The sequence below is a fragment of the Tupaia chinensis genome, unplaced genomic scaffold (genome assembly GCF_000334495.1).
Source record: "Tupaia chinensis unplaced genomic scaffold, TupChi_1.0 Scaffold139757_1, whole genome shotgun sequence".
Classification (NCBI taxonomy): Eukaryota; Metazoa; Chordata; class Mammalia; order Scandentia; family Tupaiidae; genus Tupaia; species Tupaia belangeri.
The window spans coordinates 2,375,165-2,391,199 of NW_006199637.1; the positions used below are offsets into that span (position 1 = coordinate 2,375,165).

The 16,035-nt window shown below is 54.3% G+C and overlaps 2 protein-coding genes across 6 annotated transcripts in view; one reads left to right on the plus strand and one right to left on the minus strand.

The window, feature by feature from the left end:
- CGREF1 (cell growth regulator with EF-hand domain 1) overlaps positions 1-2,459 on the plus strand; it is a 16,066-nt gene extending 13,607 nt beyond the window's left edge. For all 3 annotated transcript variants that reach the window (XM_014593107.2, XM_006162177.3, XM_027765793.1), the window contains 4 exons: positions 1,044-1,109; positions 1,197-1,267; positions 1,404-1,528; positions 1,747-2,459. In XM_014593107.2, the coding sequence (XP_014448593.1) occupies positions 1,044-1,109; positions 1,197-1,267; positions 1,404-1,528; positions 1,747-2,247 (763 nt within the window). In that variant the 3' untranslated portion in view covers positions 2,248-2,459. The remainder of the gene's footprint in view (positions 1-1,043; positions 1,110-1,196; positions 1,268-1,403; positions 1,529-1,746) is intronic.
- A 1,537-nt stretch (positions 2,460-3,996) lies between these two features.
- KHK (ketohexokinase) overlaps positions 3,997-16,035 on the minus strand; it is a 13,439-nt gene continuing 1,400 nt past the window's right edge. Inside the window, exons 2-9 of one of the 3 annotated variants that reach the window (XM_006162178.3) lie at positions 11,338-11,454; positions 8,841-8,975; positions 8,509-8,643; positions 6,665-6,737; positions 5,870-6,016; positions 4,606-4,694; positions 4,353-4,510; positions 3,997-4,267 (exon numbers count right to left, since the gene is read on the minus strand). In XM_006162178.3, the coding sequence (XP_006162240.1) occupies positions 4,182-4,267; positions 4,353-4,510; positions 4,606-4,694; positions 5,870-6,016; positions 6,665-6,737; positions 8,509-8,643; positions 8,841-8,975; positions 11,338-11,454 (940 nt within the window). In that variant the 3' untranslated portion in view covers positions 3,997-4,181. The remainder of the gene's footprint in view (positions 4,268-4,352; positions 4,511-4,605; positions 4,695-5,869; positions 6,017-6,664; positions 6,738-8,508; positions 8,644-8,840; positions 8,976-11,337; positions 11,455-16,035) is intronic. The other 2 variants (XM_006162180.3, XM_006162179.3) reach the window with 2 other exon arrangements.

Consider the following 16,035-nt stretch of genomic DNA (forward strand, 5'->3'; position numbering starts at 1 on the left):
CGGGGCCAGCCGGCCCCAAGGCTGGCAGTGCTCACAAAAGTTGCTACAATAACTCTCCCACATCGACCTGGGCAAGCATGTAGCCCTGTCCAGAACTGGGAGTGCATTTTGAATTATTTTTTAAATATTTATTTATTTATTTTTGCCATGGGGCATATGCACTTGCCAGAGAGAGCGAAGGTGAAAAATCACCCCCCCGGGGGGATGGCCACTCTGCAATCCCTTCTGTTCCACTCTCCCCTGGGGCCCCTGGGCATGTACACACACACACCTGGTGTGATTCTCAAGCTGCTGGGTCCGGGACTCAAACTGTGGTCGGCCATGTGGGAGTCCAGTGCCTCAACCACCATGCCACCTGCTTGCCCCCTATTTTTATTTTTTTAGATAGGGATTTTCCTTCTGTATTGCAATTCCGCTGCTTCAGCCTCCCAAGTAGCTGAAACCCCAGGCATTCAGCACTGTGCCTGTCTTGTAGGGTAGGCTGGGAATTAAACTCGGCCTCCCATGTGGCCCAGCCTCCCAAACAACAGCATCTTCCAGCTTGTGCTACTTATGGCAGGGCCACGATCTGAATTTTAAAGATGGGCAGAGACTCTAAGCGAATTGAAAACCCAAAACCAATATCTATGTGCTCTGCTTGAAAAGGAAGTCAGTTTTATGTCCTGAATGAACCTGGGCAGCGCCACCAGGCTCGGCCAGAGGCCTGCCCTGGGCTCCGGCATTGCAGAGAGTGGCCCTGACCCACACTGTCCTGCTCTCGCTGGCTCTCTGATTTGTGTTTACTAGGTGTGGCCTCGTTGGGTCCCTCCCTAAACTGACGTTTTATTTGGGTTTTCACTAAAGTCTAAGTTAAGCAGCTGCAAAAACAGAGTCGGGGGGAGGACGGTTCTGCTTCCAAGGAGACCAGAAGGGCCTTCTCCCCATAAGGTTTTTAGGAGTTTGGGGGAGCAACTCCCTTCGGGTCTGGGGAGAGTTCTGACAGGAGATTGGGGGTAGAGCCCTCAGGGGGTCTCTGCAAGGTTGGCTCCTTCTCCCTCCTACAGGATGGACTCTGAAGGGCAGCACCAGCTCCTGCCCAACCCCTTCCTGCCAGGCCAGGAGCAGCTCCGGTGAGTAGCTGGGCCGGGGCTTTTGGGGAGGTCAGGCCTGGGCTGCAGACTGGCCTCCCCTGGCCTCATTTTCCACTTTCCTGACAGGCTCCTGCAGAACCACCTAAAGGGACTAGGGAGGATGGAAGAGGAGCCGGAGCACATGAGCCGGGAGCAGGGTGAAGAGCTGGGCTGATGGGGCCAGCGGGCGGGAGGCTCAGGGCCGCCGGAGCAGGGCTGACCTCCGGCCGCCCACTGACTCCTGCGCTCTGCACCTGCTCTGATGCCTCTCCTAACCCAGCTCTTCTTCCCCAGTCCTCCTCTACCTCGTTGCCCTCCATGACTATGACGGGAGTGGCCAGCTGGATGGCCTGGAGCTGATGTCCATGCTGACGGCCGTTCTGTCCCCTGGAGTTGCTGACTCTCCTGCCACCAACCGGGTATGCGCTGCTGGGGAGCCCCTTACTTCTCCAGGAAGGACATCCAGCTCCCTGGGCCTCGGGCTTTTCCGCTGTGACTCTTTCAGGAAATCCCCTGTAAAAGGAGGACTCGGAGCCTGCAGGGGAGGGATGCGAGTGTGTGTTGGGGGGTGGGGGTGGAGGCTCCTGGGAACACCTCTGGTCACTGAAGATCCCACAGAGACTCTGTGTTTCCACAGGTGATCCTGGTGGTGGACAAGGTGCTTGAGACCCAGGACCTGGATGGAGATGGGCTCATGACGCCTGCGGAGCTCATCAACTTCCCAGGAGAGGCCCCCAGGCCAGCAGAACCCAGAGAGCCCCCTGCCCCTGAGCTCCAAGAGCCACAAGCTGTTGGGAGGCAGACTCTTTTTGCTAAAAGACAGGAAACACAGGAAGCTCTGAGTCCCAGGGAAGATGTTGGGGGCCACATAGAGGCCAAAGGAGAGGCCCTAGAGCCTGTACAGGAGGCTGGCGGTCAGACAGAGGCTGAAGGAGTCCCAGGTCCTGGAGGAGAGGTTGGGGGTCAGACAGAGGCTGAAGAAGGAGCCCCAAGTCCTGGAGGGGAGGCTGGAGGAGAGGCAGAGTCCAGGGACAATGGCGAGGAAGTCCAAGAACTTCCAGGGGAAGCACTGGAGACTGAGGACACCCTGCATGAGTCTGAAGTTCACACCATTCAATTGGAGAATGACGAGATCTAGACCTCGAGGAAACGGGCCCGTGCCCCTCACCGGCTCAGTATCCCTCAGAACACAAGCCCTGAGGGACGGGGCGCGGACGCTGTGGCAAGGACCGCCTCTGTGGCCCCTTTCTGGCCCCCGCAGGTGCAATCATTCTGTGCAGCTCAGGGAGACCCGAAGTTGAAGGGCAGCTTTAGGGCCTAGACAACCAATAAAGACCTGAATGAATTTATCCCCCTGGGCTGTCTGTCCACAGTCCAGCCTACCCACACCCCCTCAGGGGCACAGCAGGTGGGACTCGACAGGCCTCTTAGTGGGACAGTTCTGCTCTCCCAGGGTTCTGGGCCCAGCAGTACTTAGTAGCAGGGTCTGCGGCACCAGCCACAGCCAGCTGCCGACAACCCCAGGAAGAAAGTGCAGTCCATCCCTGGGCCCCAAACACTCTCCCATTCTCCATCATCACTGGGGTTCCGGCGCTCCATGCCCTCCTCCAGCTCAGAGCAGATGGTCCCCACCGCCCTGTCTCTACCCCCCACAGTAATATTAATAATCACCGTCCCTCTGTGGCCCCTTTCTGGCCCCAGCAGGTGCAATCATTCTGTGCAGCTCAGGGAGACCCGAAGTTGAAGGGCAGCTTTAGGGCCTAGACAACCAATAAAGACCTGAATGAATTTATCCCCCTGGGCTGTCTGTCCACAGTCCAGCCTACCCACACCCCCTCAGGGGCACAGCAGGTGGGACTCGACAGGCCTCTTAGTGGGACAGTTCTGCTCTCCCAGGGTTCTGGGCCCAGCAGTACTTAGTAGCAGGGTCTGCGGCACCAGCCACAGCCAGCTGCCGACAACCCCAGGAAGAAAGTGCAGTCCATCCCTGGGCCCCAAACACTCTCCCATTCTCCATCATCACTGGGGTTCCGGCGCTCCATGCCCTCCTCCAGCTCAGAGCAGATGGTCCCCACCGCCCTGTCTCTACCCCCCACAGTAATATTAATAATCACCGTCAGGTTCTGAGAGCGGTGTGCACAGCTGGGCATTTTCTGTGTTACCTGGTTTTGGCTTCATTGTAACCTATGACCAGGCAGAGTTAGTTCCACTCAACAGATGGAGACACTGAAGGAGATCGAGTTAAGTCATGTACCCCAAGGTGACATGCAGCTTATTAAATGGCAGATTTGAGCTCAGGACTGCCTGCCTCTAAAGCTCTTCCTTGCACTACATGGCTTTACCCACCCTCCCCAGCTTCTATTTTGGAGTTGGTCCCCCAATTCCAACATGTCTCCTGGATCTGATGTCCCCCAGTCTCCTGGGTCATACTTGTGATGGAGGCATCACTTCGCCCAGGTGGCTCCTAGGGTGGGCTTTCGGGCTCCGGGGAAGCTATTTTTGGGCTGTGAAAGCCCCATGACATCAGAGAGGAGCTCCCTGCCCTGGCCTGTCAGCTTGGCTCAGCCATGGGGACTCCCAGTCTGGGCCGAGGGAATGGAATCTCTGCAGGCTGCAGGCCCTGAAGAGCTTTTCTCATGCCTCTCGTGATTTGGAAGTTTCGCTGGGTGCAAGGAGTTAAGCACCGTCTCCAGCAGACAGGATTAAGGTGTGTACCCACTCTCTGTGCCTGCTTTTCACCTGCACCCTCAGGACAGGGCTGGTGTCAGCCTGGGGTACTTCCTGCTGGAGGTTAATCTGGGGAATGGACAAAAGCAGGACCAGAGTGTCAAAGCCTTGGTAACCCCAACCAGTCCAGACATCAAGAAGGAAGAACAGACTGCCAGAGGAAGCCAAGGGGAAAGAGATTTATTTGTTCTGAGGTTCTGCAGGTGAGACGCTGGGGACACAGACCCGCACCTGCCCGAGGGGCCGGGCAGCCTGGATGCCAGGCTAGGCACATGGGAGGAGGCGCTGGCAGCAGCGATGCCAGCCTCCAAGGAGGTGGCAGGCCGGCGCTCCTGCACGCAGCTCTCACACGATGCCTTCAAAGCCCGGCAGGCCACACTTCTTGCCAGCCACCTGACAGCCAAACCTCAGGGCCTCCTGCATGCTCTTCCCTGGAGGAGGGACAGCAGTCAGGGTTGGTCTGACATCCCGGGCACGGGCAGGCCCCAGCCTTGCCCCTCCTGTTGGGGCACTCACCCTGAGAGAGGCTGAAGATGACGGAGGCGTTGAAGGTGTCTCCAGCCCCCAGAGTGTCCACCACCCGGGGTGGCGGGAAAGCATCTGAGTGGAGCAACTGGCCGTCGGGGCCCAGGGCGTCAGCACCCTCCTCAGCCCAGGCACAGACAAGCGTGGCCCTGCAAGACCCTCCGCTCAGCTGGGTATTTGGCTCCATCCCCCAGACCAGGCTCCACCACACACCCCAGGACCCCGTCCTGCTTCCTCAGCTCACCCTTTCCTCACACGGCCATACAAGCCCCTCAGGGCTTCCACCGCTGACTGAAACCCCAAGTGCTTGGCCACATCTTTGCTGACAAACACCTGTGGGCAATGAAGAGAGGCAGTGGTCATCTAACTAGACCTTCCCAACAGCGGCCTGTCAGAACGCGACTCCCCAGCTCAGCATTATAAATCCCCGATGTCACATCTCGCCGTCCCACGGGAACACGTTTAATACTTGCTTAAGACATGCCAGAAGGGCTAGCAGATGGCATAGAGGTTATACCACTGGACTCTCACATGGCAGACTGTGGTTTGAATCTCAGACCTGGCTTGCAAATCACCCAGGCACGTGTGCGTGCGTGCCCAAGATCCCAGAAGGAGAATGGAGAAGGGATTGCAGAATGGCCATCCCTGGAGGGGAGGGGTGATTTCTCTCTGTGCCCTACGGCAAAAATCTCTTAATTAAAAAAAAAAAAAAAAGACGTTCCAGAACACAACCTAGTAAACTGACACACAAGCCCTGGTCTGTTAGAAAAACAGGGAGTTGCAAACCCAGAGAGAGCCTTGAGCGCCACCTTGAGGTGAAATCCACCATGGTCTAGTCAACTGGGCCAGCTCTCGGGTGTTTTAAATTGTTTTCCCAAAAACAACTCTACGCTCTACGTCTGGCTTTTTCCTCTGTAAAGCAGAGGAGCAGGGATTGCAAAGCTCCCTCAACACCAGCCGTACAGTAGAATCTCCAGGGACAGTTGTGGTTAAAGAATACTGCCACCCTGGCTGACTCTCGCCCAGCAGAAGACACAAGGGTGGGCTCAGATCCTTTCTCACGGGTGCCAAGGTCGAGGGAGGACCAGCCCTGCCTGCCTTTACTTCCTGCAAATCTCATTTCCACCCCACCTCCACTCCCAGGGGCTCCCACAATCTGCCGTCCACACCAGAATTGGAAGAAGCCGCAGAGAATAGCTCTGCATCTCATTTTGCAAGGAAGACAGCCTGGATGCTTCCGCACAGGCTCGCCCTGGGGCTGTCTTGGCCCTGTGCCAGCCCTCTGGACACCCTTACACCTACACACCCACGGGGTGGAGAAATTCTGCTCCTTGGCCGCTGTGTGGCCCCAGGCTGGGGTCTGTCTCTCCACCTTGCCCTGACCTTCTAATACCACCAAGCCAGGAACAGCCACCCCAAGGGTGATAGGCAGGTCAAGCGGGATCTCTGGCTCCAACTGAGAACCAGAGGAGCTAGATGTGGTCAGGAGAGGCTGCATGGGCACTTACCACGTCTCCGTGGCCAAATAGCTGGAACAGCTCCTCCCGGGGCTTCTCAATCTCCACAGATACCCGGATCTTCTGCTCCAGAGGTTGCCTGGCGTTGTGCTGCTCTATTCGCTGAAGCATCTTCACCTGCTCCGAGGCGTTCCGGCCCTGGGGCAGGAGACCGCAGCTCAGGCAGGGCCCAGCTGATCTGGCTCGCCTTCTCTCCCAGCTGGGACCCTGGGAGAGGGGCTGCGGGAGGCCAGATGGAGCCCCACCTAAGTTCCCAAACTCTAGAGCTGTCAGGAGCCTTGGAGACCATGTCGACCAACTCTCCCATTTCACAGGTGACGAGACAAAATAACTAAGACTTTCCAAGGGATTTATAGGAAGTTAAATGACAGGGCTAGGGTTAGTCTTCTGGGGTGTTCCCCACCTCGATTCCCGAACTTCTCTCTCAGGAATAAAGGTTCTAGTGGCCTTTATTTGGGAACTGAGCCAGGCAGAGGTAACAGGTCAGGCAGTCAGTCTCCTGTCAGAAACAGAGGTGGAGGTGGGACAGCCCGCAGCACAGAAAGTGCTGGGCTTTGCCTGGAGCCGGCTAGGCCTACAGCCTGCTGTGTGACCTGGAACAAGTCGCCCAATCTTTCCTGGCCTTAGTTTACTCGCCTGAAAACATAAGGCCGGATGGAAAGGGGACGAGGGATTGAATTCCTTTATCTCCAAGGTACTTGATGGTTCAAAGAAACAAAGAAGGGGGCGGGACACAGGGAGGGGGTGGACAGGTTGAACCCCTCCAACTAGTAGGGCACAGCTTGCCTCAATGTGGATCCACTTGAACCGGGTCAGGTCGACCTTCTCAAAGTCTTTAGCAGACACATCTGGTAGGTTCCTAGGTCACAGATGGAAAGGACAGACAAGGGGCATGGTGAGGGTCAGCTGGGGCCTCTGCACCTAGCTGCTCGGGCCCCTGAACCAGGTGCTGCCGGCAGCATGGCGCGAACCTGGATCTCCAGCAGGATTCTCAGGCTCAGCTCCTCTATGGGCCCGAGAGCTGGGTGCCCCTTCCTGAGTTAGAGGTTGTAAATTCACCTAAGGGTAAATGTGTGGTGGGGCCAGCTCTGGGTGCCTTGGAGACTACATCTCCCAGAATGCTCTAAGAGTGCCAGAGACTGCACTTCCCAGAATCCCTCTTGCCAGCAGCATGCAGCTCCCAGCATACAGTGCCCCTGCAAACTACAAAGCCCATGGCTGCTCTACTGCAGCTCCTGGTGGTTCCACTCCGCTCATTTCTGGCACCCCAGCACCGGAAGCTTGCCTGTGGCACTCATAGTACCCCTATCCTGAATTTGGCAGCTCCCTGTCACAACCCTGAACTCAAAGTTGGCATTTGAGGGAGAGTCTGTTTTTGGCTGGCTTAGGCATGGAGACCCAAAGGGGTCTGCTTCAACCCTTTTGACTGGAAGAGCTGGAGCCCATGGCCTCTTTATGTTCTGTGGCTGAATCCTTCATTCACTTAACTAGCTGTGTGACCTGGGCCTTTCTGACACTGCTTCCCCATCAATAAATGGGGGTGAAACTCCTATGCTCACAGGCCCGCTGCAGTTGGTGGTAACGTGTGTGAATATTTTTGGACCAAGGCCAGTGGGCAATAAACAGTTCTCAGACCTGTCTCTCTCCCTCCCTTCCCGAGAATACCCATGTTGTGTCCTTGATCAAAGTTGCTACAGATTGTTGCTTAATGGGTAGATGGATGGGATTGCCCAATCTGAAGGTCGCTTCTAGCACATATGCCTGCCCATTCACTTATTGGCATGTACTGGGATGACTTTTTCCCTCCCCCACGTCCACTGGTCATGCTGGACAAGGACAGCCTGAACCCCAGGGCAGCTGGGCTCAGCCCTCCTGGTCCTAATACAGTCCCTGGCACATACTAGGTCCTCAGTGACTAAACCTCTGAGATAAGGGTCTAACCCTGAGTGGTCTCTCTTGACTTGTGTGTCTTTGTGTGTTTGTTATTGTGTCTAATCTACAGCCTTCCCCACTCAGAAAAACGTGTTCATGCCGAGCTGGTCTCGGCAGCTTGGGACACCGAAAGGATGCCCTCTCCACAGGCTGGCACCAACATCAGATGGCCCTGATCTGCTGACCCAATGTCTCCCTTCTCTCTCCTTCAGCTATGGTTGCAAATGGTGGCATGTTTGGCCTGGCTTCCCCATGCTGTGGCCTTTGGGGGCACTCATCTCTTCTGAACACCCAACCCCCAGTTCCTGGGTGCCATGCTGCAGGCTAGCAACTCTGGGGACGGCCCTAGATGTTCCAGGGGGACCCTCACATCTCCCACCCTCTGTCCTGAGAACAAGTCCCCCATGCCCCACCCAGGCTGCTGATTGACTAATTATGAAGGGATCACACCATGAATTATATTTCGTACAGGTCTGCCTGCCCTTCCTTGGTGCTGACCAAGGCCGAGTCACCAACAGAGCAAAGCCAATCCCCTCCCACCTCACTTGTCCCTTCATTGAAAACAATTCGGAATCATGGAACAGTTTAGCGCAGGGTCAATTTGTGGTGCCGAGAAGCCACAGAGTGGTGCCGGTGGTTGGACGCCCACTGTGGCAAGTGAGGAATCTGATTGGCGGTGCGAGGCCAGGGGGCCTTACGTGTCGTAGAGCACAATGGTACGGGAGCCATTGGAGTTGTTGACGATGCAGCAGGAGCAGGGGGTCTCCCCTTTGCTCTGCCAAGCCACCTGAGACACATCCACACCCCGCCGCCTGAAGTCAGCCACCAGGAAGCTTGGGGTGGAGCCCGAGCCAGGGAAAGGACAAGGAGACACAGGTTAGAGCCTACAAGTGGCCTGGATCCCCACAGGAGTGGGGCAGGGACGCTGGAGCACACAGGCCTCTGAGAGAAGGGTCCTGTTCTAGGAGCTTAGTGACAGGATGACGGCGGTGGCAGCAGCAGCTGGCAAGGTGCAGACAGGCATACAAACCTGTAGGCGTGTAGGATGGTGCGGCTACCGTTGGCTTCATTGATGATGACCGTGGATGTGGGGATGGAGCCCATGGTCTGAAAGACCGTGTAGCTCAGGTCCACAGAATAGCGGCGGAGGTCATCCAGGACAAAACTGCCGGGCGGAGCGAGCCGGGAGGCGCAGTTCAGCGAGAGTTTGGGGGACTGGAGGGCAGCTGGCAGGGCCACTGGAAGGCAAGAGTGCAAGCAGAGGGGCTCGGAGAGAACCAGGAGTCAGAGTCTTGCCACATGCTGGGCAAGGGGACAGGACAGGAAGGGTGCAGGGCCTGGAGCTCAGAGAGAAACACCAAGGGACATTCTTTTAGGTCTTGACTGAAGCAAAGACCTGCTGAGTCTGGAAAGGATTTGCTCTTATTCATAAAGCCAGACAGGGGTAGACAAGGGACCTAGGACCTGGACCCTGTTTGAGCCAAGCAGGTGGGCGATGCCATGGCCTGTTTTGTATAAGACCCAAACAGAATTAATCATTAATCTGGGGCTGGCAGGTGGTGCGGTGGTTAAGGGCACTGGACTCCCACTTGGCCACCTACGGTTCAAGTACTAGACCTGGCAGCTTAATTCCTCACTTTCTCTCTCTCTCTCTCTTTCTAATCTTTCCCTCTCTGGTCAAATTTAAATAAATAAATAAATAAATAAATACAGTTAAATAAATGAATTCTTTTTAAAAATGAATTAATAATTAATCCCCCAGAGACACTTTGTACACCCCCTGCACTGCCCTCTGTGTGCCCATCCCCACAGCGCTCTCTTGGGAGTCCCTTCCAGTTCAAATCTTGTGATTCCTGTCATGCTGTTTCCTGCCTCTAGGGTACCCAGCCTAGAGGCAGCAATGCCTTGCTGGGTGTACTCCTTGCCCCATCCTCTTGCAGCCAGGTGAACCCTTCCAGGCAAGGAGTTGGCGGCCAGTGCCTAAAGCCCTTCATTCCCGCCTGCTCTAGGACTCCTTCCCAGAATGCCCTCCACAGTAAGCCACGGGCCTCCCTGCAGAAAGACTGCACCAGCAGGAGGACCAGGAGGTCAGTCACTTCCCTCTCAGCCCTCTTGACAAATGCACTGTCTGTGCCCAAGACCTGGCAGTTATGGCTGGCTGTCCGGCCACCATCCAGTCCAGCTGTCCTTATTCTAACTAGACCTCACTCTCAGCAACACCAAAGTGGGACAATACGGATTTGCAGGTGCCAAGTCAGGCATGGTTGCTTGACTTACAACTCAAGGATCATTGAAATAGTTTTCTCAAAGCATCAGAAATATAGGTTGGTTTGCCAAGCAGATTTTTGTGCCCACAGTGCCTGGCACTAGTAGGTGCTCAGTAAATATTTGCTAAGCATGGGAGAACAACAAGTGACATGGGAGTTAGGGCGCTGACTCCCACATGGCTGACCATGGTTCAAGTCCTGGACCTGGTGACTTGTTTTCTCACTTTCCCTCTCTCTTTCTGTGGTCAAATTGAAACATAATAATAATAAATAAAATACAACAAATGATTCTTTTTAAAAAATGTTTGCTGAGCATGTGGGCAGAATCCTGAGCAGCCCAGTCCACCTCCAGCAGGAGCAAAGGGGTTCCTCAAGAAGGTTAACAAATGTCTAGCCCTTGACTCCGAGTCCCTCTGTCTCATCACAGGGCTGGTTCCTTCCCTCTGTTCACTTGTGCTGGTTCCTCAAGGCAGGAAATTGGGCTGCAGCTCCGGTAGCTGGGCTCTGGCCCCCTCAAACTGGGGTACAAAGGGCTGTGCTTCACAGGCCAGCAGCCTGGCAGCCTGCCCAGTGCCCGCAGTGGGCAAAGTGTGGGCCTCACCTCCTGATAAGTGCCTGCTGAGTCGGCAGTGCCAGGGGTCAAAGGGCCCTTGAGTCCTCGCAGCAGCCCACACAGCGTGGGGGCCACTCACAGGTTGTAGCCTCCACGGCCACTGAGCTGGGAGGCACAGGGTCTGGGCCCTGCTCTAGCACGTGGCTTCAGGGTGTCCTGGGGCAGGATACTCTTGCTGCTTCAGTGAACAACAAGGACGGGAACTCCGGCCCTGCCCCTTGGCTGGCAAATAAACTGTGGGCCTGGCCCAGGGAACACTGATGCTGGACATGGCTGGGTGAGGGCAGGAATGGTGTGGCCCTAACTGCCTTCTGCCTCAAGCACAGCAAGGGTCAGGGACTTGGAAAGGGCAAAGACAAGTCCACGGCAGAGAGCCGGAGGGAAGCAAGGAGGGAGGAGTGGGACGCCAGAGCAGGGAGGGGCCCAGAGACAAGCTGGAGAAGAAGCCTTCATGGAGCAGCAGCAGAGGTAGAGAGGTCACACCTGGGAGGCCCGGGCGTCTGGTGCTCCACTGCGCCCCCTTCCTCCCACTTCTGGTGGCCATCAACCACTTCATGTACCCTACCCACCCAGGTTCCGACCCTTCCTCTCCCCCACCCTGCGGGCAAGTACCCCTCACCCAGGGCCACGCTTCCTCCTGAACTCACTCGGCAACATGGCCAGGGGCCAGCGAGCCCATGAAGGCACACGGGGCTCCGAGCAGCGACAGCACGGTGCAGGAGTTGGATGCGTTGCCTCCGCGCTGCCATCTCTGGGACAAACACCTGCAAGGCACAGGGAGGGTTCCTGCAGCCCTGGCAAGGGTCCCCGGGATAAGGAGGGCCTGCAGGATATAGGCACCAGCCTCTAGGCCACCAGCTCATGTTCTAGATGGCGCCAGCTGTGGCTCACCGAGGGAAGGGGCTGGGCCTATGACAAGGTCTGTCTCTCAGTGCAGGCCAAATTCAAGCTCCCAACAATTACTTCCTACGTGTCCACCTGTCTTAGGGTATCAAGAAACCACCGAGTTGGACCCATCATTTGAGGGTTTCACCAACTCTGGTCATCGCCTCCTCAGTTACAATGAACCTCCTTTTCCCAGTCAGAGCTGCCTCCAGATGGCTGAGCCCTCAGTCGCCTCCTCGAGAGCTGCGTCAGCTCCAAGGACCTCGGAGACCAAGTTCCCATTCCCAAAGGCATTGCATTTACTGCCTACTCCTGGCCTAGAATTGACTTTAATAAAAACTGCAGGAGGCCAGCAGGTGGCATGGTGGTTAAGGTGCTGGATTCTCACATGGCCAACTGAAGGTCAAGTCCTGGACCTGGCTGCTTGAAAATCACACTTTGTGAGTGTGTGTATGTGTGTGTGTGTGTGTGTGTACACTATCTCAAAATCCCAGGAGAAGAAAGGAAGAGAAGAGATTGTGGCATGGCCATACCCCCAGGGGGTGATTTCTTACTTTCCCTCTCATTGTCTCTGTCTCTCTCCAGTGAATGCACATGTCCTATGGCAAAATCTTAAAAATAAATAAATAAATAAAATAAAAACTGGGGACCAGCAGTTGATGTAATGGCTATGTCGCTGGACTCCCACATAGTCGACCAGGGTTCGAGTCCCAGACTCGGTGGCTTAAACTCACGCTAGGAGCGTGTGCGTGTGGACCCAAGATCCTGCGAGGAGTATGGAGTCTCAATCCCCAGGCATTGTGGTGTGGCCATCACCCCTGTCAGGTGATTTCTCGCTTTCTGCCTCTCTTTTTCTCTCTGTCTTTCTGGGAAGTGCATGCGCCCTATAGTAAAAACCTCTCTTAAAGAATAAATAAATAAAAATTGCAGAATTGCAAAATTAAATGAGTGAGTTACAAGAAGAGCTAATCTGGACACTGATCTTTGTGGGGGGCTAACTTTTATGATGTCAAAAGCTAAAAAGATTGGGGATCAGCAGTTACTGTAAAGGCTATGTTGCTGAACTCCCATGTAGTCTACCGCAGTTCGCGTCCCGGACCCAGTGGCTTAAAACTCACGCTGGGCGTGTGTGTGCGCGTGCCCAAGATCCCGAGAGGAGAAAGGACGGGAAGGGATTGCGGTGTGGCCATCCCCCCTGGGGGGTGATTTCTCGCTTTCTGTCTCTCTGTCTCTGTCTTTCTGGCGAGTGCATGAGCCCTATAGCAAAAAAACCTCTCCAAAGAAAAACAAAACAAAACAAAACAACAACAAAAAAGCTAAAAAGATTATTGGATGAAGATCAGTTTTTCTCCATCGTTGCTGAAAACCTACCAAAAGGAAACTAATAAGGTATAGCCAAGGGCTGTAGTGTCATCGTCAACAAAACTGCCCAGACCCTGGATAGAGCCAAATGCTTTAAACGATTTCTCAGTTATGCATCGGAAATACCATAGGGTAAACAGTGACGGTTGTTATTTCTATTGTGTCAGTTCCAATGATAATAATAAAAAAGACCAGCAGATGGCATAATGGTTACTGGACTCCCACGTGGCCGACCATGGTTTGAGTCCCAGACCCAGTGGCTTTGAACACACCCGGAGCATGTGTGCACATGATTTTTTGGATTTTTCCTGAGAGAATAGAGGAGAAGATTGCGGTGCGGCCATCCCCTCTGGGTGGGTAATTTCTCTTTTTCTGTTTCTCTGACGAGCATACATTCCTACAGCAGAAATCTCTCTTTTAAAAAAATAATAATAGTGGAAGTTTACAATAAGAGAAACAAGTACCAAAGAAACACTAAGAGAAATAACTAAATCATAATTTTTAGGCTAAGATACGTATGTGGACACAAAACTTATCCCACGTGGCCGACCATGGTTTGAGTCCCAGACCCAGTGGCTTGAAACACACCGGGAGCATGTGTGCACATGATTTTTTGGATTTTTCCTGAGAGAATAGAGGAGAAGATTGCGGTGCGGCCATCCCCTCTGGGTGGGTAATTTCTCTTTTTCTGTTTCTCTGACGAGCATACATTCCTACAGCAGAAATCTCTCTTTTAAAAAAATAATAATAGTGGAAGTTTACAATAAGAGAAACAAGTACCAAAGAAACACTAAGAGAAATAACTAAATCATAATTTTTAGGCTAAGATACGTATGTGGACACAAAACTTAATGCTGAAGTTCTCTTCAGCCTTGAGGAAAAGGGATGCATCATCTCACCAGATAAAAAGGACATTCATTTGTAAAGGGTCAAAATTCTTCAAGCTGTGTGCTTTAGGATTTTTTTAAAGAGGTTTTTGCTATAGGGCACGTGCGCTCGCCAGAAAGACAGACAGAGACAGAGAGACAGAAAGCAAGAAATCACCCCCGGGGCGGGGGATGGCCATGCCGCAGTCCCTTCTCCTCCATTCTCCTCTCAGGATCTTGGGCATGCACACCCATGTGCCCAGCATGAGTTTAAGCCACCGGGCCCGGGACTCGAACTGCAGTCGACCTCATGGGAGTTCAGTGACATAGCCATTACACTAACTGGAAGTTTTTATAAAAAGAAAGGAGACGACTCACGGGGTGTGACTTGCTCAAGATCATGGCAGTAGTTAATGACAGAGCTGACAGTGGAGCCCATGCTTCCCGACTCCACAACCATTGATATTTACGCTGTAGTTCTAAGATGAGGCTTCTCGCAAAAGGGATGGAACGTGCTGTGGAAACCCTTCGAAGTCACACTGACCTCTGTGCAGAAATGCTCGGCTGAGCATGAGAATGCTTTCTGGAAGGCTCTCCTGGGCATGGACTCTGGGAGGCAGAGGCCACTCCTCAGGGCTGAGTTCCAGTTGGTAGCACCCTAGTGACCCCCACTGCCTGTGAGCACAGAGGCCTGGGCCAGTGAGGCTGCGTGCCCAGGAAGGACTGGGTCCCCATTCTGATCTGCTTTTCCAGGAGGCACACACTGGAGTCCAGGACTGGGCTGCAGAGAAGCTGGTCCTCGGGGTTGGGGGCAGGAGGGCCTGTCTGAAGGGCAAGCAGCACGGTGAACACGGGATGGGTCTCTAGTTATGCCTCTCTCAGCACCCTCCCTGAGAACCTGCCCGCTCGGTGTCAGCAGGGCTGGCAGGGCCTCCTGACATAGTAAACAAAGGGAACGGGCCTTCAGCTCTAGTAGAGAGGCTCTCTGCTTCTCCCCCAGCCCTGTCCAGTCCTCAGAGAAGCTGTGGCCCTGGAATTTGCACTGCTCTCCAAAGAGTACCTCGTGCCTGGCTGAGCACGGGGCCTGCGCTGGCTCCACTCTGGTAGGTGTGTTAGGTCTGTCCCCACTATCCCTGTAGTCCTGGCAAGGGTTCTGACCTCTGCAAACAGAACAGCCCAAAGCAAGGGGTGCGCTCCACCAGACGGACAGCAGCAAAGGGACAGGGAGTACCAGAGGCCACCGAGGCTGCAGCGCTAGGCTCAGGGAGGACACCTGAGTGGTGAGTGCTGCTCTGTTACTAATGAACCACGTGGGCTTCTAAAGACCATTTCATGTCTCCAAATCGTCAGCTTCCTTGTCCCCAACAAGGATGTGACTGAGCCTTCCATAGTTCCCAGGGGCTGCTGGCAGGAAGGTGGGAGCTAACGCACCTGGCAGTGCTTTGTGGACCCTGAGGGAGGCTCAGGGATCTCCCCTCGATTAGCCTCCTGGTTCCCAGTGCTGTGGTGTCCTGCCAGAGTTCAGTCTTGAACTGCTTTTTACCCAGTTCTTGGCTGAGACAACCGATGACCAAGGAGCCATTTCTGTGTTCACAGCGCTAGGCAGCACCAGAGAAAGCCAGTCCCCATACCCCCGGGCGTGACAGGGGAACCGTCTGGCCCTTATCAGGGGTAAATATAAGAACCCCAAGTGATTCAACTTTTACTGACAACCGAGAAGGATGCTTTCCACCACGTTGCTCCCGGACCTCTGTAAAGACAGCTTCTGGCAAACTCTTGGTATCGGGCACCAGGAAAACTGGACCGAGGCTCGTGAATCAGCTCTCCCCATAACCCACGGCATCACCATGTGTTTGCCCCCAGTGGCAGGCAGCAGGCCCTGACCCAGTCAAAGCTCAGATATTTCAAATGTTCATGAATGGTCTAATGGCACGTATTATGATCAGCAACCTCAGTTTTTTAGGTAACAGGTGAGATGTGCATGTGGTAAGTTAACTAGAAGTAAACGCTGGCGAGAGGCAACAAAAACATAATAATAAGGAAACTGGGCCCACACCTTACTAATTGTGTGCCCCTGGATAAATCGCTTATCTGGCAGAATCTCTACTTGCTTATCAGTGAACCGGAATCCTGACGCCTGACACAGTCCAGGGTTGAAATGGGCAATGGCTAACACGATGCTATCCAGTGCCTGGTCTTAGTACTAAAGGCCTCTTTTTCCTCCCTTTCCTG